Source organism: Amphiura filiformis, chromosome 1 (assembly GCF_039555335.1).
Source record: "Amphiura filiformis chromosome 1, Afil_fr2py, whole genome shotgun sequence".
In the NCBI taxonomy this organism is placed as follows: domain Eukaryota; kingdom Metazoa; phylum Echinodermata; class Ophiuroidea; order Amphilepidida; family Amphiuridae; genus Amphiura; species Amphiura filiformis.
In genome coordinates this window covers 63,029,367-63,052,463 of record NC_092628.1, presented here as the reverse complement: position 1 = coordinate 63,052,463, position 23,097 = coordinate 63,029,367, and the positions used below count along the sequence as shown (strand labels likewise).

At 35.9% G+C, this 23,097-nt stretch overlaps 1 protein-coding gene across 11 annotated transcripts in view; it reads left to right on the top strand.

The window, feature by feature from the left end:
• The window catches only part of LOC140150618 (neogenin-like), a 175,466-nt gene that overhangs the window by 93,322 nt on the left and 59,047 nt on the right, over nt 1–23,097 (top strand). For all 11 annotated transcript variants that reach the window (XM_072172690.1, XM_072172713.1, XM_072172751.1 and 8 more), the window contains exons 3-7: nt 7,004–7,106; nt 7,799–7,992; nt 8,456–8,600; nt 8,931–9,082; nt 11,043–11,336. In XM_072172690.1, the coding sequence (XP_072028791.1) occupies nt 7,004–7,106; nt 7,799–7,992; nt 8,456–8,600; nt 8,931–9,082; nt 11,043–11,336 (888 nt within the window). The remainder of the gene's footprint in view (nt 1–7,003; nt 7,107–7,798; nt 7,993–8,455; nt 8,601–8,930; nt 9,083–11,042; nt 11,337–23,097) is intronic.

The following is a 23,097-nucleotide window of genomic DNA, read 5'->3' as shown; positions in this document are numbered from 1 at the left end:
CACAACCAGATTCCCAAAGCATGAAGCATACTTTGAGAATGGAAAAAAGAGATATCTCTTTCTTCAATGCTTTGAGTTTTCTACCCGCTTGCACTTTTTAACCCTAACGTTTTGCATGCTTTGTTGGATATGGAATGGAAAGAAAGAAGGATTAAAGAAAGAAGATGGACAAAGTTGTTTGTTTTGGTCGGGATTAGAACCAGAGACCCCTTGCGTGCCAAGCAGTAGGTCAGCGACTAGTAGCCATGGGTTTTTAGCTGGCCCGGCCAACGAAACCATGCGTATACATCACAGCTCTTAGGGTTATTGCGCCATTGCATCATGTGGGATGCATGTTTTTGCAGTGGAGTATTTTGTAGTACCTGGGAGTGTTAGGGTTAAAGTAGGATTGTACACTTATGGAATATGTAAACCTCAATATGTTTCAATGTGGTAATCCCCAGCTAGTCAGCAGTCAGCTACTGGTTTAGGTTAGTGTCATCTCAGAGTACCTATATGTACTAGTGGTACTGCAGAGATAAGCCAAAGGTATGCCAAAGGTGAAATCATCTCCATCGTTGTCAGGCCCATGTATGCAGGGGGTGCTGGAGGGTGCGACACCCCCCCAATTTGGAAGAAAAGTATACAAAAAGTCCCAAAATTTCAGAATTTGTGACCGTAGCAAGCAACAACAAAAAATCGTTTTTTTTTAACGCTTTTTTGGACAAAAAAGGTCCAAATTTTGGGAAGAAAGTCCATTTTCACAAAATCGCCCACCCCTTTGAAAAAAGTCCACTTTTTCAAAATCAGCACCCCCCAAATGAAATCCTGCGTACAGACCTGATCGTTGTTACTGAGACCGATGAGGTGGTCATATGTGTATCACCGAAGATCTGTACTGTCTGTCAGTTAGCAAGGTGTCGCTACTCAATGAGGTACACCAAAATGTGTTCGAGGTACAACCACCTAATTTATAATCACAACTAGGTGCCCCTGAAGTACCATGGTAACTGCAGAGATATAGTGGTATACAAAAATGTACCAAAATACTGTGGAAGGTTTGAAAATAGTAAATAAAGCACTTCTTTGTACATCCCCTATAGATCCAATACACTCAGGAGATGACACCCACCACAGAAGCCCATCTGATATGGGAACCACATTGCATTGCATCCAGATTGTGGCTGTGTAATAAAGTCCATTATTAGCCAGCATGTGAGCAGGCTTTTAGTTTGCTGTCCATGGTCTGGCTATAGCATACACCTCAAAAGCTTGTTGTTGAATATGTGTTTAAGTCTGCATTATATCGGTATCAGGGTAATGATATGGAGGTTTATACTACGGGGATGTCTGATGGTTGAATTTGGCATTATTTTGAGATGTAGAGCCCTGATGCAGAGCACACTTATGCCTGACATTTTATCTGTTGTTTCAAGAGGTTACTTCATACTTTGGCTGGTTTTCATCAATAACATTTTTAAAATTCAGAGTTAGATTTACACATTTTGTATGAGAATTTTTTATAAGTGGATAAATCATCCTTATATCGATATATGAATGTCAGTATTGAGTATTGTTATAACCTCATTACCAGTCACAATATTGGTAGCATTACTTCCTCCACTCCCGTACTCATTTCATTGTGAAAATCATCCCTCAAATTTTAAGGTATCTGTGAAAAAAAATACATTCAACAGAAAACTCAGTTGACTTTCCAGGCCTACCGTATGGACTCAGAATACTTTTATTTGCTAGTGGTAAAACACAACTCTCAACACTCCTGAACTGTAAATTCATACTACAACTTGTCCAAAATGCTTTTACGTAAGCGACTTTTTAACTGCTATTCCCAGTGCTCTGGTGTGTTCTGCATTGAATGACTTTTGCATATATTGGCCCCTTGGATACCGATACTTCAGTTGTTTTCCCTCCTTCTTTATATGCCATTAGCTGCTTTGCCTTTGTGAATGAATCAAAGGAAAAACAGGTAAAAAGGAAAAGTAGGAAAGTAGGTGAGACTCAAGAGAAATATAAAACATTTTTTCTTGTCACAAACTAAAGGCATAAAAAGGATTTTTCTTAGCTTATGTGATTCTTTTGTGCGGTTAACTGGATTAAAACATACTTGAAGTTTTGATCCAATAAATGGAATAAAGCAAAGATGTAAGAAAGAAAGAGTGGGTGACACAGGTATGACGTTTGTACGTGAGGTAACCAAAGGTTTTTCCATGAAGTGCCTCATAAATGGTCAATTTGTTCACCCGTAGGTGAAGCTACATGTAAATCCTACATTTGGCCCGCAGGGTTGTTCTTTTTTCACCTCATTTCAAACAAACATGTCAGTTTTCTTTGTTCATGCTTATAGAACTACACAAAAAGTATAATGTGATATTGACCGCCTTTAAACTTCAAAATAGCATCATCTAAAGGTGCCATAGTCCTGAAATTTGATCTAGTAAACAACTTTAAATGTGACTTTGTGCCAGTAAAGGACTATATATATTGTAAATTAATAATACATATCACGTAATGTTAAACAGTGATTGAAAAACCTACTTCATGATATTGGTTTTCAAATAAAATGAAAATTTATCCTGATAACACTGAAAAGTAGTTAATAGATAAGTCAAAAATTACCCCTAAGTTATGTTTTGTAATCGATAGCAAATGCGAATAATACAGCTACAACTTCAGGCCAAGCTTTATATCAAAATTGATTAATTTATATGTATTACTTTTTTTAAGAACAAAATATGGTACCACATTGGTTGAGTGCACAGATTGGGGTATACAGATAGGAATTTGTTGTATGGCGTATTTGTGGATGTAGTGAATAGCAGTACAATAACTGTTTTATTACTTGATATCCGTAAGTCTTTCAGTTTTTTGGCAAACAGTACGTGAATATATTTTTTTACTGTGGAAGAAGTGTGAGTGTTTGCTTATATTGAAAAGTGCAGTCAAGATGAAAAAAAATGGAAATGTTGTTGTTCTGGGGTCACGTAATGTTGTATGAAACTTGCCCAGCGTGATATGGTTTCAAAACCACACAAAAAGGTAGAATTGAATAGAAATTTTGGCTCTTGACTGAAAGTAAATATGGAAACTTGGACTTTAAAGGTACACCTACTGATTTGTTTTCAACAAAGAATACATACTGTTCGCAAATGGCAATCTGGTAGAGACCAAATCAGAATGCAACCTGCAGACCTGAAAATTTGTAATTGGCTGGCTACCTCATTAGATAAACCTTTTGAAGATAAACTTGTCTGTCAAAAATCAGCCTTCTCTTGATTCTGTTCAGGCCCTTAACCAGGGGGGGGGGGTCTGGGGGAGCGGATGCCCCCCTATCGCTAAAATCAGCACCCCCATGAAAAGATAAATCCTGGTTATGGGCCTGATTCTGTTTCCCCCTCTCCCACACGGAGCATCATCCCCCACCGCTCTCTTGCTCCACCAGAATAACCAGTCTGGTTACACACCTGCCTATGATGTGACATCACCTTCTGGACATTCTGTGTATGATATGGAAAAGGTGTTTGATCTTATTGCAGGTGGATGGATGAAGGAAAGTGTGATTTCAGATAGGAACACCCTTATCATCAAAGCTAGCTACATTGTAGTAGCTACGAAGGGGAAGCTCAAAGAGTGGAGGAGCTGTTAATCACCAAAACATTAGCTACTATGCATTAGCTTTAAAGCAATCCTGAGGAGTTTGAGATCCAAAGTCACCACTTTGGTTGAACGTGACAAGCACTGGCCTTTCTCTCAGGAATACTTGCTGTAAAGCTGTCCTTGTAGATATTGTCAAATCTTCTTTTGTCGTACCCAATAATGTGCTGGCAATGAAGAAGTACATACTGCACTCAATCTACGTGCTGATATAGGTCTATTGGTATGTGCACATTTTTCCCAAGCTTTTACGCTGATCATATCGGAGCGTGGGCACTCACTCAGCCAGCCATATCGGAGAAGAATACACTGGTTTATTTCCCAAAGATTTCATTGAACTCGGCTTTCTGTATGTGTCAAACACTTCATTGATTTCAGATAATACCAATAAAAAGAAATTCCACAACAAATAATAAATTTACCAACTGGTTGCAAACAGAAGAGTTGTAGTTCTGCCATTTTAATTCTTTAAAGCGATCTGTCTTTGGCGTTTTATTTTCGATAAATCTTGCCTTTTTGTGACGGCTTAATTAATCAAGTTGTAAAAAGGTTGCTTTCAACATTATTCACATTCCCTTTTGTATCACGGTCATTTTGTCAGGTCTTTTTTGTTATTGGCAAAATAGAGCAAGTAATATGCGATAATAATTCCATTTGTTCAATTGCTCTAATGGGGTGTAGATGTTTAAAAATGATTTACTACCATTTTAGAAGATCTGGAAACTAGTGTCAAAAGTAAAATTTGTGCTAGGCTTTTGTTACATATTTGGTTTGATAAAAAGCTTTAAAGTTTCATGTTAAAAGAATCTTACTTTGACATCTCCATAATTCTCAAATTTTGGTATTGGGTTGTAAATATGACCGGAGGCAATGGAGTTTGAACTACTTTGAATTTATATTTCTGGTGTAGGGTAAAGATGTCACAATACAAATGTCAGTGGTAAAAGTTTCTTGACTCTTTATTGTTTTGTTGGTCTAGTTTATTCATCGGAAAATTAAATTAAGTGTAAGATTGCACCCACTGATTTAAATAGTTCAAATTAATGACATATTTTACAAAATATTAAATGGGTACAAATTCATTGTTTGATCTGTTCAGGAAGTTGATGATTTGTCTATATGTCATTTGGTCAGATGAATGGACAGTGGCCATTTGATGTTAATAGAGAAAACATTCTGGAAAGGAATGGTGCCTTTGTGTAGCTACAGGTGTTACATAAACTTAGTTCTGTGGTTTGTTTGAACTTGTTACAAGCATGGATTCAAAATGCTGAAACCAATTAAGATTATTTTCAAGAAGGAAGCTGATATATACTGGGTATATTCAGGCTCATAATAATATAACTGTAAACACACTCGCTAACACCTCTACCCACCCGTGAATTACAAATACTTCTGAGGACCTGACAAAAAATGACGAAATTTGACGAAAGTCCAAATGTGTGTGTGTCCTCGGTGTGTCGGTGGGTTGTTATGTCATGTGCTCAAGATTCCGGTTAACACTACGAGGACATTAAGCTATAGAGGGGGTAGTAGGGTGTAATACCTCATTTTTCACCGTTTAACAAGGTTTGCGTAGCGAGGACGCGTGTTTAGGTCCTCTGTAAAAAAAATGTCCTTGGTGTGTTGTTATGTCAGAGTCCTCGGAAGTATTTGTAATGCAAACCCACCCCTACACCCCCATCAAACATATGCGCACATAAACACAAACATCAATACAGATTGCATCAAAATTAAGTTCCTTAAAAGATAACTTTATTGTGGCTACTCTTACGTCAAAAAAATTAACACTTCGATGGGTTTGAACTTGATCTTCGAATTATTTTCTAATTAATTTGAGTTGAATACCGTACGTGACTTATTTACGATATCATAACAAGCTATAGACTAATATGGAAAATATTTGCCGCCAATGGTCAGAGGGTCTAGAATAGACAGAAAAGCAGGAATCGATTATTTATGCTGTAACACCTTTTAAAAACTCAGGCTTGGCGAGCCAAAAGAAGTCAGCCCGAAAGTCATGGTGCTGTGCGTTTGTGTGTGCATGCATGCGCGAGTGCTTCCATGAGTGGGTTTGCAAGTTGACCATGAACTTTTTCTGTTTTGCTGGAATAGTGACTTGTTAATATCCATACATTCATTTGTGGGGAGTCACACAAATATTATATCCGATACAATGGTGTATCGGGCATACAGTTCTGAGCGTAGAATCCCATGTTTATGTTTGGCCCAATCAGTGCCCTGATAATGAAGATTGATAATAATTATAATGTCGATGGGATATAATGATTTCAATGTACTTTGCTGAACTCTAGTGCACTTTGTTTATCGTAAGTGGGTATGGAATAGGTATAGTAAGCGGACAAATCGTTTTTGTGACATTTGCCGTAGGACTTGTAAAAGACAGAATAATTGATTTTGAACATAAATCAGTGTAATTAATCATAATGTTGTCTATTGGAGAGTAGGGCTATTGACAAGCTTATTTGTACAATTATTGTAATAAGTGTAAGAAATGGAAACTTCTGAAGTTCGTGAAGAAAGAAAGAACAGTTTACCAGGTTTTTTTTTACTAACTTGAAGTGTTACAATTAAACAAGACAACAATAAACACCAATCTTGACCGGCACACAACCCAACTTGTAAAAAAAACGGCAAGGGAATGTGCCACCACTGAGTTCATACTTATTTTACGGAGTAGACACTCATTTAAATAAGTGGATTTGCCTTCTTTTTAATTTTTTTCACATGGGCAGCCATGAAAAAATGAAGCAATAATATTATTGTGTCATACATGATCATGATAGTAATGCAATCTTAAACAACTTTGCATTTAATAGAACATAGTTTGTGAATGAAAGTCAATACTTCATTTGAGGAAGTCATTTCTTTTGATTGTAGATCAATGGAAATTTTGCACTGGACAGCAACCATTCCACCTGTCATTCTGGATTTGAACCCAGGACCTATGATTCACTTGTTGGATGTTCTACTTTAAAATAAGCCAACAACTAGATGCGGAAGATAAAAACAGGGAAAATCTGTTCCAACTGATCAGCGGGGAACCAAAGGATGGATCCAGAAGGATACAAAAGTGTCACACTAGCAATGGATAAAATTAAAAACACAGAAAATATGACACAACATCCAATGGAGGAGTAACACAAAACATTTAAACAAAGTTATAAAAAAAACCCGCGGAATAATGCGGAAATACAGATTAATTTTAAATCTCAATATCTTCATATTAATCAGTGTTAATTATGTTCTGACAAGATATCCAATAATAGAGATGTGTGACTGAGGTTCTTTTTTGTCTAATTCATTGTTTGTCTGTGCCTTGTTGTTGCAGCATTATCAAGTAATATACCAAGCCCAGAAGATGTCTCAGTTTATGAAGGAGATACAGCTAGATTTAAATGTCAAGCCACAGGGACACCAAGACCTAGAATAAGGTAAACATTTCCCAACTAATATGGAACAATGTGCGCTTCATGCTAGATAGGTGCAAAAAGGGGCTTATTATAGGAGCTTATGAGTAGTACATGATGCTTTCTCTCTCAAATCCTCTCCTAATTAATGAAGTGATTCACTAACTTTATCTTGTTATGATATCAGTTGCTCTTCTAACAATCATTCTAACTTCAGACAAGTTTTTTTGTAGCTTCTTATCAGAAGATGGTGCTTGTCCTGGTTGTGCAAAAGGAACCAAGTCAAAATAAGCCAATAACTTTCATGATATGAGTATAATTATTGGAATCACTTTTCTCTTGTATGTGATACCAAGTGTCAAGTTTACCAGTACGATTACATATTAGTTGTCTTGTCAGACATCTATGTCTCAAAACTTTGGGTATCCGTATCTTCTAAGATGGTTAACAAAGGAGCTTATAATAAAGCTCACATTTCCTCATTCTAATCTATACATCAAATTCTGTGCTCGATGACAAACAAACGATTATCCAAAATAACTACATGACCATTGGCTTTACCTTAATTTCCCTACCAGTGGGTTCCTCAATGTGTGTGTAAGAGATGAGAAGGCTTTTAATTAATAGTAACTATAAGGACACTTTAAATTAATGTAATAATTTGTGTTTAGAAATAACTCCCTGTAACATTTTCTGGTTTTCCTTAATATTTTCAGTTGGCAGAAAGATGGTTCTGTATTAGATCTTACCATGGAGATTATAGCTTCCAGATTTGCCCTCCTACCAAGTGGTGCTTTGGAAATACGCAATATCAGATCAATAGATGGTGGTAGTTATCGGTGCCAGGCAACCAATGATGTCACAGGACAAACAGTAACAAGTAGAACAGCAAGTCTTACGGTAGTTAATGGTGAGTTGGTCCGGATTTTTTTTCTGTTAAAAAATTGTTTTTTCCAGCATAAGCACTCGGTGAAATATTTTGGAAAGATCTCCCACAGGGGAAGTGTGCATTTCAAATGGAATTAGCACATTAACCATTCTACTTAAAGCCCCCCCCCCCCATAGTTCCACCAGTTCAGCACAGAGGAATTCCAGTGATTCTGGACAGAACTGGTATATCAAAAGGCAGCATAAGATCTAATGTTGCATTTGGAAACAGCAGGCTTGTCAATAAACATAGAACCCAATGAGTACCAATCATTTTATACAGCCTGTATCATGTTGTTGCAAGAAGTTGTTAAGCAATATGAAACTAGCAATATGTTTCAAAACACCTTGCTGAGAGAAATACTCAGTGATAAAAAAGTCTGTCAACTATATTTGTTACCATGGTTGATGCAACCAAGTTAAAAAACTTGTCCTTTTTTCTTCAGGTTTACCCGATCCAAATAGGGAATTTGAGTTTATCGTCAATCCACAAGATGTAGAAGCTAGAATTGGCAGGAATATAGTACTAGAGGCAGCTACAACAGAACCGGCAGCTTTCACTTGGTTTAAAGATGACGAAGAAATTGTATTGTAAGTAAACAAGTATTGCCAATAATCATTTCTATATACAGATTTACTGATCACACATGTGTGCCAAAGGTATGATTTCTCAGGATGTTTCCTAATTTCAGGACTTGTTGTTTCTCCTTCCTTATATGTATGAAAAAGCTGATTTTCAGGATTTGTAACTGCCTTTCAGGATTTTTCAGGTTAATGTAATCATACCTGCATATTTCTGTGCTAATTACAACTGTTTTAAGATACCATAACAGTGTCCACTTTTTGCTAGTGGAATTGAGTTATTGTCTATACATTCTATATACATGTAAGATGACATTTCCATTCTGCAATTTTCACCAGATTCACTGGTCAGGATCACTATTCCATCGTCGGTCAGGGCAGCCTTCGCATTTCAGATCTCGGCGAAATAGATACAGGTCTTTACAGAGTGAGGGCATCATCTGGCGCTGATGGTAGTACGCTAACAAAAACTGTCAGAATCACTGCACAAGGTGAGTGTGTTTAAATAATAAAATAGGTGCAATACCCTCATTAACCTATTTCACTATGAGCCATCACAACCATGAGTCCTTGAATGTCTTTATCTCCCTTTGTACTGCCTAGTTTTTCCTTTCCTTTCCAGGTGTTTTTCTTTCTATTCATTCTCCATAGGGGTAAATCCCCATTGTAAAGTTCGTTCAAAGGAAGAGTAACAACCTCCTTCTTCTCCCTGCTCTATGGCTGATTACTTCATAACAAAGGAAGAGTAACATGTCCCTCTTCTCCCTGCTCTATGGCTGATTAGTACATAACAAAGGAAGAGTAACATCTCCTTCTTCTCCCTGCTCTATGGCTGATTAGTACATAACAAAGGAAGAGTAACATGTCCCTCTTCTCCATGCTCTATGGTTGATTAGTTGATCAAAACTCGAAGCACCTGTCTTTATCTACTCTACATTTTTTACTATTTCATTATTTTCCGTTCGTTTCCTGATGTTTTTCTTTCTATACATTCCAGACAAGGGAAAGTCCCCATTGTAAGTTCAAGTAAGGGTAACTTCTCCCTCATCTCCCCATCCTACGATTGATAAAGTGAAGAAAACTAGAAACACTTGGGATAAACCTGTAATCCATTTGACTAATCAAAGCATTAGCAAGCTCGCTAGCTGGCTAATTAGATGTAACACAGGCATTTTGCACGGTATTACAAGTCTACCTGGAAGGATATTGAGGGCAATGTATTCCACTCACAGGAGACATTACACATTCAAAACAGGGCCTTTGTTTTTTCCTTGATAATGTTGAGTGGTATTGTGTAAGACAATACAGATAAACATGCAAGCGCTCTACTTGTGAGCTAGGCTTCTGCTGAATTAAAGGGATGTGATTTGGTGGAGGAGTTAATCCCTAATTTACAGGTGTCATAGTTTTGTTGTGATGGATGATAACTCAAGATGGCAGATGTGGCCTAGTTATCAGGGTACTAAGTGTTGTTTAGTTAATAATGTATATATTCAATATATTGAATGTGTGTCAGAGAAGGGGAAGGGATTATGAAGTTGTACTGTAAGGTGGTGGGATAGGAGAGCACCTGCAACGGATACCACAACTATTCCCAAGTTTGGTACTTGACATAGAATATTATGTATCATTAGCATGTCTACTAGACATTCATTATCTAGCCTTCCAAGACAATATAATCATTCTTTTCTTCATGTTGAGACAATGGTTACACTTAGCTTAAGGCAGGTCGGAGGGGAGCGGTGTTTGCAATCAAATATTGAGACAAATAAAGCTGACACACAAGAGAAATAGTATGGGGTCTATAAAGGAGATTCCAAGACTCGATATACAAGGGTGTCATTTCTGTGCCTTGTGTATGATTTTTTTTTTGTGGTGGGAAACTTTTTTTTATATATTATTGGCCTAAACACAAGAACCGCAAGACCTAATTTAAATGCAATTATTGGTTTCCTTGACTCATTTCCTATAACATATAAGGTATTAATATTAAGAAGTACACTGCAGTTTTTTAGTTATATGGCTAAACGTGGAAAGATGTGGCTCCTGTCATCCCATTCGCCTTAATATTAAGCATTGGGCTATTTCATTTAAAATCTACATTCCTCCTGTGGAAGATTTTGGAAATATCTTTCACAAAGGGAGTATGAATTTTAAATGGAATGAACACATTAGCAGTTCCATTTGAATTTCATACACCCTCTGATAAAGATTCAACCTGAATCTTTCACTGAGGGAGGGTGAGTTTCAAATGGAGCTGCCTAATGTGCTCATCCTATTAGAAATTCATGCTCCCTTTGTGAAAGATATTTCCAAAATCTTCCACAGGGGGAGTGTGGATTTTAAATGGAAGAGCCCAATTGTTGTGTCATGTGTTTGATACTACCTTAACATTTCAGATACACAAGTTGTCTAATTAATGCGATTTTCTATCAATGTATTCAATTTCAGTTCCTCCAAGTTTCCTGGTAAAGCCTGAGGATGCCCATGCCAATGTTGGCAATCCCTTCACATTCAAATGCAGCGTGTACGGTATCCCTCATCCTGATGTCAGATGGTTCAAAAACGGGGAAGAAATCGACACCAGCGACACCAATATCTTCAGACTTGTCAACGGCCAGAACCTTCAGATCAGTCAGCTTATCAAAGAAGATGATGGGACATATCAGTGTGTGGCTAGCAACTATGTGGAGAATGTGAAAGAGACTATTGAAGCCGCTGCAGAGTTGATTGTGCTGGATGAAGGTAGGTTGGCAGCTATGTTAATCTGTGTGTAATTAGCCCAATTTAGTTGTATCGTACTGTGTGATGGGCATGTAGGCGGTGTTATTGAAGTTTGTGAATCTTTCTTCCATACACCATGATTTCATCAAGAGAATTATATTTGTTTTAAGTTATATTGTTGTCTGTTTTTCTTCTGGTTTTTAATTTGTCACTTGAATGCAAGAGGTTGTAACTGCTTTGTTGTTACTATACACTTACATCCTTCTTCCATTCAATGGACGATTATTGTGATGACAAAATTGTATGTGGGAAGCAGAATTTTGATGTGGCACCAATTTTCAGACTCCTGTCTACTACTGTTATCAAATTAAACAAAATTCTGTATAATTTTTGCATGGATTCAATTAAAAATGAAATTAAAATGCAAAAATACTATAAGAATGAAAAAACTGTAGCCAAAGATTGGAGGCTTACAGTGTCAATGTTTTTCGTATCAGACTCAATGTCTGCATAGTTGAGTCTTCTCTGATTTTAGTCTCTTGTAAGAATTTTTTCTCTTGTTCTAAAGGCTCAACTTGTTCACATGCTTTTCAGGGTGTTTGGTCTTTTCTCATTCTATTCTATTCAGCTATTTCTCTCATTTTCTGTCTTCAGTTTCGCTAGTTGAATTTCTATTTTTTCTCAAACTGCTTTCATGCTTGTGGAAGTTTTCTGAGAACTAGCCTTTTAGAACACAAGAGTGTTTGTACACAAAATAAAATTCTGCTTTCCAAGTTGTCATCACAACTTTTGCTCTCTAAATGTGAAAGGGTAGATTCATTTTGCGGAATGCCTTTAAAGTGATCATCTCCCAAGAAAATACACTCTTTTAACCCTCAAGAGAACTACCTGCCGATTGGCCAAAAAGAAGTTTTCATTATCAAATGGACCAATCAGCAACATTGTTAGAATAATTTCACTATGCAAAGTAATTGGGGTGAATTATTTGCAAAGCCCCATTCTGATTGGTGATTAAAATGAAGATATCATGTAATTGACCAATCAGTTGCAATGTTAGATCGGCAGGTAGTGCTCAGGGGGTTAATGTGAAGGATAACAAGTAAATGTCATCCTTTGTGGAGTGTCTGTACATCTAGGGTTTCTCTTGAATTTTGAGAAAATTTTACTTGTTTTAGTGCAAAATACATTTCCGGTTCATCGGAGTGATCATATTTGGCATTCTCTCATAAAAGTGAAATTTACCCTTCTCCGATTTAGTGAGTAGTTTTGCATGATGCATGTGTTCAATATTGATTCTTTTGTGTATGTATGGCAGATATGGAGAAAATTCATGGAGTTGATTGAAATTTAGTGTCAGCAATGGAATATGTGGTTTGGGAGATGGAATTAATGTATGACAGGAAAATGTTTAATTAAAATTCAATTTAGGAATTCTTTTCTTACAAAGGTATATTATTGATTCATATTAATTTGCAATCAATTGTGCTACCTCTTTTAAAAGTATGTGTGCCAACTTTTCCCAATTCTCATGATACTTGTATTTTACTTTTCCTAAGTGCTCCAAGTCAATCTATAAAAATAACAATGTCTATATGAGTCCCAATTTTATAAAAATGAGGGTGAGAACGATATCTGATCAAAAATTATTGATGAAGGATAATTTTGTTGTAATTTCTCTGAAATTTTACACCCAAAAGAAATTCCCTGTGGAAGACTTAGTATAGGTATAATGTGTGCATACAAAAGGATAGGAAATAAAGCACTTGCACTTGGAAAGTTTAATTTCAATAAAATAACATGAACAAATGTACTGTGTTTGTAAAGTATGGATCTATGTATAGTATCAATTTCCGTACGAAATCCAATTCCAATTGGGTTTAATTTCTCTAAACCAACTTGCAACTATCATGGGAGATGTTAAGCAAGCTATCTAGTGCAGAGAGATGTGAGACCAGACTTGAGTAAACTAAATCGACAATTTTCATTTTTCAGTGTTTTTTCAAGTACCCGATACTCTTCTTAACTACCTATCTCCCCATGCTGATTTCCTACAGCAAGGCTTCGTAGGATGTGTGTGTCCATTAACACATTATGGGGGAGAGCATTTATACATGCCTAGTTAACAGCTAAATAAAACTGCTGAGTGTGCACCCCATCACCCCCCTTGGGGCTGCCATAGATAGCTAGCAACTACTATTTTTATTAGCGGCGTGATGGCGGTATGTTTTTACCGTATTTAGCCTCTGTTTGGCGCAGCACTTGATGAGTGTAAAACCCCAAGGGCTGATTGTCTTTCAGAAATCGATATTATTTTGCCAAATGTTTAGATCTTTTCTTTTTTAAAAGCTAAAGAAGATGGTTGATAAAGTAAAAGGTGCAAAGCATAAGGCAATTTTATCGCATAAAAAAAGAGTGCGCCAATCAATGAAGAGTGCGCATGCATCGCCTGGGGACTGAAATAGCTATAGACAGTGCAACGTGATTTGTGGTTTTATTGTAGCGAATAAGATTCAATATTTTGTGAGAAAATATGAACTTGAATTGCCTGTATTATGCACAATCATGGAAGCTTTTTTCCCTCCTTTCCTGCTGCTGTTTTAGGAAATTTTACCAAATGGTTAGTCACCAATATGGTATTATAAGAAAAGAAAATACAATCGGCATTATATACAGTAAGCACCTATAGAAATAATCGCTATTGGTAGTGGATCCATATTTCTATGAACGTTGCACTCATAGGTGTTTTTGTTATTGAAATCGTTTATATTTGTTATTGATCAAAGTGTTTAGATTACCGAAGGGCAGTACAGATTGAATGATCAGAGCGCTAATGTGAAGATTTGTAGTTAAGTGAAGAAGATTTTGATATTGGTTTCCAAACAGCTGTAGTGAGGTTTCTTTATATAAACACCGTCAAATGCTATGATTCTCTGCAATAAAGAAGCCTATTAAGGACTACAACTGCTAGGCATATTTGTACCATTAGGAGAAGGCTAAATATGTATGTTTTTATCCCATCAGTGATGGTTGAAAATTGCTTAAAATGTGTTGGATTATTTGTGTTGCAACTACACTTACAAAGTTACCATCCATTTGTCGAGTTGCTCATTTTTGTCTCTAGATGAACCATGTGGAATATGGTAAAAATGTAGATTTCCACCTTGTCTAGTTCATTATTTTCATGTTACCTGTTTAACTTCCAACCATCAAAGTCATTGAATATTGCAACGATTTAGCATACCATTCCAAATATTTCAATCTGCTTATTTCATTTGATTTGATTCAAAGCTTGTTGAATTACTTGATGTCAAAGCTTTATTAACATGACAATAGCAGACATCTTTTTTTATATTATTTTATGATATTGCGACGCCCACATATGAAGCATACAAACAAATAAACAAATCAAGAACTGCCTGAATGCATTGCGCATTTCACCATCTTACCCACAAATCTAATAAAATTAACACTCCATGCATCTTATCAACGCATTTACTAAGATTCTCAAATTGCCTATAGGAATGTGCGTAAAATTCCCCACATTTTTGTCAACTTTGCATCGATTGTTTTACATACAAGTTTTTTTCGTCGTCAAGCAGCCTGTAGCTGACGTTGAGTAATTGACCCAACCAATGTAAACCGATACAAACTCACAGGATCATCTTACCTGCTAAAGTAAATTGCACATTCTACGTTTACCCCTGAATTACATTTTTTTCAAACATTTTTTCCCTCTCCATCATCACACCGACAAGTAAAAATGTGCCGCTTTATAGCTGGCAGAGATTGGATTCAAATTTAGCTGAGAATTTTTTGGTTAATTGAATTTTTGTACTGCCTTGACAGGTGTATGGCACTCACTCATTTAGAATTAGGAAAGCTTCTTGTTAGCATCGAAATGAGACGTGAAATTTGAAAGCCAAGAGTGTAGGTTCATCTTTATTTAGATAGATGAGCCCTGAGGGGTTATCTAAATTGCTGGAATTAAGAAGTATACATTTAAGGAATCTGTTACTTTGTATTTGTTGGATACCACAATTGCTCTAGTAATTATTATACCTCACAGAGAAGGGTTTTTGTATGTTATTCTTGAGTATAATTCGATAGATAGGTACTATCAGTTGAAATAAGAGCTAGAAAAAATATAATTTGAAATGGGAGAAAGCATGAAGGAGAAAAACAAACTGAAGTAATATGAAAGAATATCAAAATGTGATTCAAAAAGCAATCGTGATATCAGACACCTTTCATCATTCAAACAAACTCTACTGCATTTATTGCTTTAGTTATCAATCTTTCCATATGGATGAAGAATTTGATCTACAAAAATCACGATTATTTCAAGATTTGAAAATGCCAAACCCGAGCTCAAGACCCATTGAACATACATATACTAGACATGGTGGTTGTGACTTTGATACATTTTTATGCGAATATCAGAAAAAATATCACAAAAGCTTAAGATTAGTCAAAATTGAACTGTTGCCCACCCTTGACATGTCTTCGGAGAGGGTTAAATGTGTTTCTGGGTGAGAGAAAGAATTAGTCAACTAATACCTTGATAATAAACTTGCGAGCATAGACCCTTGACTAAAGCTTCATGTTTAGTTGCATCTGAGATTGTAGCTAACACAATGGTAACATCAAAGAGTCCCGTGATGCGTGATAATGCATCAGATTTCAGCGAGAAATAAAAATAATAGACGACTTGAGCCGTCGTAGATAATATCGCGATGTTGAGAATGTCAGACGACATCTTGGGCACATGAATTCTAGTTAAAGGTCAAGAGAGAAAACGGGATTGGATTTTGTGTTTTAATAAATCTGCAAGAAAATTGCAAGTTTGGCTGTCAGATTTCATCATAGTATGGCTGAGAGGACCTATAAACTGTTCAATAAAGTGTCCTCAGTGGGCTACAGACAGGAAGTAAGCTTGTCCCTTTCTCTGCGCAAATCACTTGTAACAATTGTTCACTATTTTAGTCCTGTAGCCTTTCTTTCATCTATGTTGTATAATAAGGCAAGATTTACAATAGATACAGTGGTTCATAAGTATCGCGAGTGTATAATTTAGTGTCTCTCGATGTAACTTTAAAATATTTCGCAAACGTCCTATGTCATGCTTAAATTCAAATGATTGTAGATATAGTAATCAATATAGTTAGCAGAAGATATAGTCATTGCAATTGAGGTTCTACTCCCCTTTGAGAGAAACAAATATTTGCATAGGTAACCAAACTATGAGGTAGTGGAGGTGTCATCGCTGGCCTGGGCTAGCTCTATTTGATGCGGAGGGAAATAAGGGTCGATAGCTGATATAGCTCTGCTATTGATATGTTTACCTCTTCCAATTGGATGTGTCTAGGAATTTTAGATACATCCTAGAAGGAAAAGTAAGTATCAGCTGCTGAAACACTTTTAAATGATACATTTCTCATCAGTTTAAAGAAATTCAGTCAGACTAATACTGGTTTTATTTGGGGGCATCAAATTGCCCAAGACTAAGATGAGAGCACTAAAATTGAATATAAAACGGGCATTGTTTATAGAAAATAAATAAAAATTTATGAAATTATCAAGATTATTAAATTATACTGCAATTTAAAGAGAAAAAGTTTATAAATTAGATGAAGAAATGGTCAAAGGAACATATGAGCTGATACTTTAGGTTTGCAGCATAAGTGCATTGACCTTCAATACTTGTTTTTTTACTTCAACTGAAATCCATCTGTACAAGATCTAGATTCCCTGTTCATTCATTGTCATGACCATCATGAGTGCAGCAAGGTGCGTGTGTGCGGCTTCATACATAACATTCGTGATGTTTATCAGGGAATTGGTATTTGGAAGTCTGAGCACATGGGAACTGCTACTTTGCTAAATTACTGCATGCTAGCTACCTCTTGGGGAAACTTTTTCAGGGTTGGTTCTCAGTGTCTCCTTGCTCCGCTATTGATGATGCTGTATCTAGAGCAACAGGATGTTAGCCCATTTGCGTATGATACAAAAGAACGATAGGAAAAGCGCATTCTCAATTACACCAAGGCAATGAACAAAACGTAATTTAATTCTGAAATTCAAAATCTGTTACTTCGCAAGTAGTGTACAAAACAGTATTGCAATCAAATAAAATTGAAGGAATTGCTCTCCATGCATACATGCCACGTTTCTTGTCGCCATATGATGCGCTTTTTTACCATTTTCCAATAAGCGTTCTCAAGAGGCACATCAGGGCATTTAAGAAACCATCCAAATCATGCATAAATGGTTTAACTCTGTTGAACAATAAAACACCAAGGTTAGGCTCTCTTATAATGTCCCAGACTGATATCTCCCTAGACTGATATACCCCTCTACTGCTTGTGAAGCGCTGTCAAATTGCTGTCAAATTGTAAATTTATATTGAATTGTAAATTTATATTGAATTAAGTACAAACATGCCTAGTATTGTTTGTTCATATGGTGGCACATCTTAAGATTTGAATTATGTGCTATGCTATTATTGCACACATGGGCACGGCATAGAAATGTTTAACTTCACTTGCCTCACCTCACTCAGATGTAATAGGGAGCTGTTATGAGATAATCACATACGGTACTGTCAATCAGAGTGCTAGTACCATGTTGTGGACCTTGATGTATCTCAGTGCACTAGGATCCACAACATGCTCATCTATCAGGGCACAGTTCTTTAACCCCAATACATTTGTACATTCATTGAATGACCTTTGAAGATTTGGGTACAAAAACTCAAATTTTGCACTATGATTATGTAATTGAAGTTATTGGACTATGCCATTGGGATGAGGCTCTTGTGGTCCATAGTAGTGGCAGCATGATAATCTTCTACACTTTGTATTTTATTCTTTTTCAAGAAGAGAGGACAATGCAGGAAGAAAATGATAAAAGCCTTGCAGTCGGAAAATTGTGATTTGGCAATACCGTAATGAAGCAGTGCCAGTAGCATAATGATACTTGGGTATTTTGAGCCAGTGCTAAGTGGTAATACTCTCTGATCAATTGGATACTAACAAGAGTTTTACCTAACTACTCTGTGAAGTATCCATTCAGATGAGAATTCCTTGTCTGCTGTGATATTACACTTTTATATTTAAAACTAGACAGTTAGACGCACTCAGTGATGAAGGACTCTTGTCTTGGCGATCATAAAGAAAAAGAAGCCAAGAAGCGGAGTTGTCACCCCAGTGACGTAAATTGTGCGGTTATCTTTCGGCATTTCTTGCTAAACCTCTTGCACTAGAGCTGCTAGGAATGCATAACCGGGTTTGTAAATGAATGACTTTGCTGAAAGACATTTCTACGACAGAGACAAGTTGTGCTTGCGCTACAAATATCCGCATTCCCCTTTGGTTACGGTTCACTACTATCATTACTATGTGTTCATGACCTCTTGGTCTATGCTCGCTAACTTGTGCATATGTTACGTTGAGAATACAACAAAGTAAAACATTACATGTCACAACTTTATTTGCCAACAATATATTTTTTTATAGAAAACATTAATTCAAACATGCTTTATAAATATTTATATTATCTCAATATGATGAATATCAGAAGACAGGATGGATGTCTATCATGTGGATTTAATTTTACATCAAATAGGTGCATAATTGATGGAAATTAATAACGGAAACCTAATCATTATTTTAAAAATTAATTTTGAATATATGATCAGCATGAAGGCAAAGAGTCATTAAAAGATCCAATTTCAAACTCTTCACTTTCTTAAAATCTAATTATCTCTTACACACTACTGTTCATCATAGTTATTGATTTAGGCAGATTAGGTTAATATTAGGATTGAAATACTGAATTTGTTAATGTAATTTATAGAATTCACATATTTTAATGCGCACCATGGCATTTCCTTTGTAAGTAGACTCCCTGTCGTGATTGGATTGATCCAACATGTTAATTACCTCTGTTTCAGAAACTTAATATTGGTCCAAATAGATAGAAATGCTGCATGTTGCGGGTTGCGCTCAACATGTGCTATATATTGGAAACCATGTAAAAGTCCCATTGCTGGTGTTGACTTACACAATATTTTACAAGTGACTCATACATGTTGATCACTTATTTAGATAAATAATAAAAATGGTAATCAATAAATGCTTGCTTTATGATGACAACCTCGTTAAAAGCACAAACCTTGCAGGCATTATTTTAACACACAAATGATTTAAGGTTTGTACAATTTCCATCTATCCATCTTCTTTTTTTTTGCTATCTGGCATTGTCGCTATGCCATTCCAAGTTGAACGAGTTGCATGCAGGTAAAGCCGTGTAACTGGTGCTCCCTCCGCAGGGTATAAGAACCAATCAAAATTTGTCATTTAGGGGGTCTTTGAGGACGACAAGTTGTTTCCAATGTCTTAGGGCTGTTTTCCCAAATCAAATTAATGTAACAATCTTTTTTCTCCTGCATCGGTATGATTTTAATCTAGCCTAAGCTTGCAACTATCCTAGTCCTCTTGCTTAGAGAGAATAAATGGGGTACGGAATGGAAATGTATTCTGACAAAAAAAATCTAAATATAATCAAAGTAAAAGACATCAAGTTTTAGGGTAACAAGAAATGCTATACAATAAGGGGTATGAGATGCCACTGGTACTGTAATTTCTAACTGCAGGCAAGATTGTGAGTGATCAAAAACGATATCGGTTTAGGTATACATTTTACTCAACTTGCTTTGGAGAATGCATTTGTGGTGAGCAGAAGGGTCAGATTTGTGCTTAAGGGTGACGTTATCCATAATAGATAGTTAGAAATTAAGCACATCTCACACGTTAAGCAAACAAGTTAGAGCCGCGCCAGATTTATGCATAGGATTGACAAAAAAGATGAATGCATGATGATATATTTTCCTTGGCAAGCGTTTCAGGCATATCAGATTGGTATTAGATAGTAAAAGCGCTTTTTATTCACGTCCTTTCCAGAAGAAGATATTGATTGCAAACTTAGGCTGTGGAAATAATGCTGACAATTTTGTTACTTGCAGGTCAGCTTACTGCGGTGTATACAATATCGGTAGGGCCTCTAAAAAGAAAATGTACTTAACAATTTCTTAGCATGTTAAAACGGTCGTAACTTAAGGTCCTATGTCAGGGTGGTTTAGTTTACAATTTTGTGCGCTGAAAATATGATGCAATGTGTATGGTAATACAAAACAAGTGATGGAAGAGGTACTAGAGAGGATGTGACCTTTCCTAGTCTGTTTGGAAGTGAATACAAAGCAGCCAACAATAGCTATGTTTTGTGGGATTTAGTAACATAAATACGTGCCCAGAGTAATCAACAAAAATGTCGAATTGGAAATTGAAATAGTTGGATGTTTACAAGCTTCAGCCGCCTGCATGTATGGTTATCATTTGCTGTAATCAGAAAATCTCTGAGGAAGCGTCTTCCTTTGGTACAGTGGATGTAATTTGCTTACTAATCAAATTAGCTATGGGTAAGCTGCACTCTGGCAACTAAACTAATTAGCAAGGCTAATTTATGCAAAGTTTATTTCAACGTTTCCTTATTTCATGTCAAATTAGAGTGGTTAGTCTTATCCAAACATGTACTTTTCATCATCCGTCATTCAACGATAAATTAACCATAAATAACCACATGATGTGGGATTTATCATCTTCAATCAGTAAATCAAAGCTTAGCGCTTGGCATTCCGAATTCTGCAGCTATCACAATCATTCAATCCCTATCATCAGTCAGTCATAATAAGGAAGAAAAACTATGGATAAAAACATCGCTAGCATAATTATAAGATACAAATAAGGCAGTCGGTGCTTTCTAATTAACTCAACCCATCACCACATCTTTCCTATGTCATCAATCAATTTTTTTATAAAAATAATAATGAGCAAAATTTAGAGCGTAAAAAATCTGAACCATTATTATAAGACAAACACACAAATGGATAATTAGCAGCGCGTGTGTGGCATCAACACCAACGCAGTAGCACATTGATATCAAGATAATTGATGAGATGACCTGGATGGACAGATTCTAGTCCAATTTTGACCCCCATGATGGTGCAATTTGAGTTTGTTAATCAAGAGTATCCTTACAATACGGATGCGGTGATTGCATTTCTGCTTTGGTTGCAGTCATCTGAGGAAAATATTAGGAATAAATAAAGTCATCTGAGATGAAAAGGATGTAGGTCTGGTGCCAATTAAGATGGCGGATAGAATGAATGTGTTAATTCTTGCTTGCTTTTGTTTGAAACAAAAAGTGATTATTAAATAGTTGTAAAACTTACAAAGTCTGGGCATTAATTAAAGATGGCGGTGTTAAAATTGCATTGATAGCGCTCATATTTTTACAGACAACTTCATCACTATCTGGTGACGGCTAAATGATGTTGCAAATATGTAATGGACATTGCCAGAATTTATTTGAGTAAGAGCTAATTTTGTTAAAAGTGGACTTTGGTGTGGATAGAGGTTTTTTCATGTGGCTCACATTTCATGCAAATACCCTAAATTTAAGACAGTTTAGCCAAATTTGCAACTAAAAAGCCCCTGATGTTGCCTTTCAAAGAGAACCTTTTAAAAGAATTGTTTAATTTATTTGATTTTAGTGGGACAAGGAATTAGATGCCCTTGCTGTCCACTTATACCTTTCTCTATCAGATGATCGAGAGAAGTTGTGAAAGTTGAAACTCTGTCACCTACATGGTAATATGCAGTAAATTGGGATTCAAATTATCAGCAGAAACAAGATAGTGTTTTTATTGCAAGCAACTGATTGTCTCTTGCTTTCATATGATCAGGTGTACAATATACAGACACAGCACAATATTCATAGAGTGATTCTCCATCTTTAATTAATTTGATGAATTTTAAAACAATTATTTGACCTCTTAGATGAAAACAACTACTGTGTAATGTATTAAACAGATTTATATAGAACCAGGATAAATATTACATGCCAAGCAATATGAATAGTTTATTTCTTTGAATTGATAACTTATTTATTTCTTCTTTGAGTGAATAACAAATTGAACTAGGCTCTTATCTTCTTTTACATTTTGTCATCACTTTAAATTTTGGTTTAAGAATGTAGAAAAAATTTTACATTTTGGTTCAACTGTTCCATTTTATGATGAATTTTCTCCATATCTGCATTTTCATCTTTTGCATGACATCATTTGTCATTGTTACATATGTTGTGATATTCTCGTTTCAGATGTCTTGTATCTTGTGTCGTAACATTGAAAGGTGTAATATATGTATGAAATATATCTGGTTCAAATATTTATTTGGATTTATCTAAGAATTTCAAATGATACTGTTCTGTTATTGTTGTTGTTCTTGTGTCATAGTTTGTATATTTATGATATAAAGTTATATGTTTAGACCGATTTTCAAACTGTTCTTTCATTTCCACTAAATAACACATGGAGAGAATCCGAATTTCAAATTCTAAAAACCTTGATCTAAGGTACTTAACATTCCAATACTTTCACCGCAGTTGTCACTAATCGGTTAAAAAGTACATATTTACCCGCTTAAATGAGCAAAAAATAACAAATTAAACCGAGCAAGCACTTAAAATTTGACAGGTTTGAAATCAAATGTGACAAAGTGAAGAGAAAGCTAGTATATGTAATGATGAAATGGACATATGCGCTCCTAATGGAACTTGAAATGATATTATGTCTAATTGTCTATTGATCATGACGTGTAGTGCTTGGCGGACAATATTTATGCCCGATGGCTGAATATGAAACAAATATATGAATTGTGTGCAG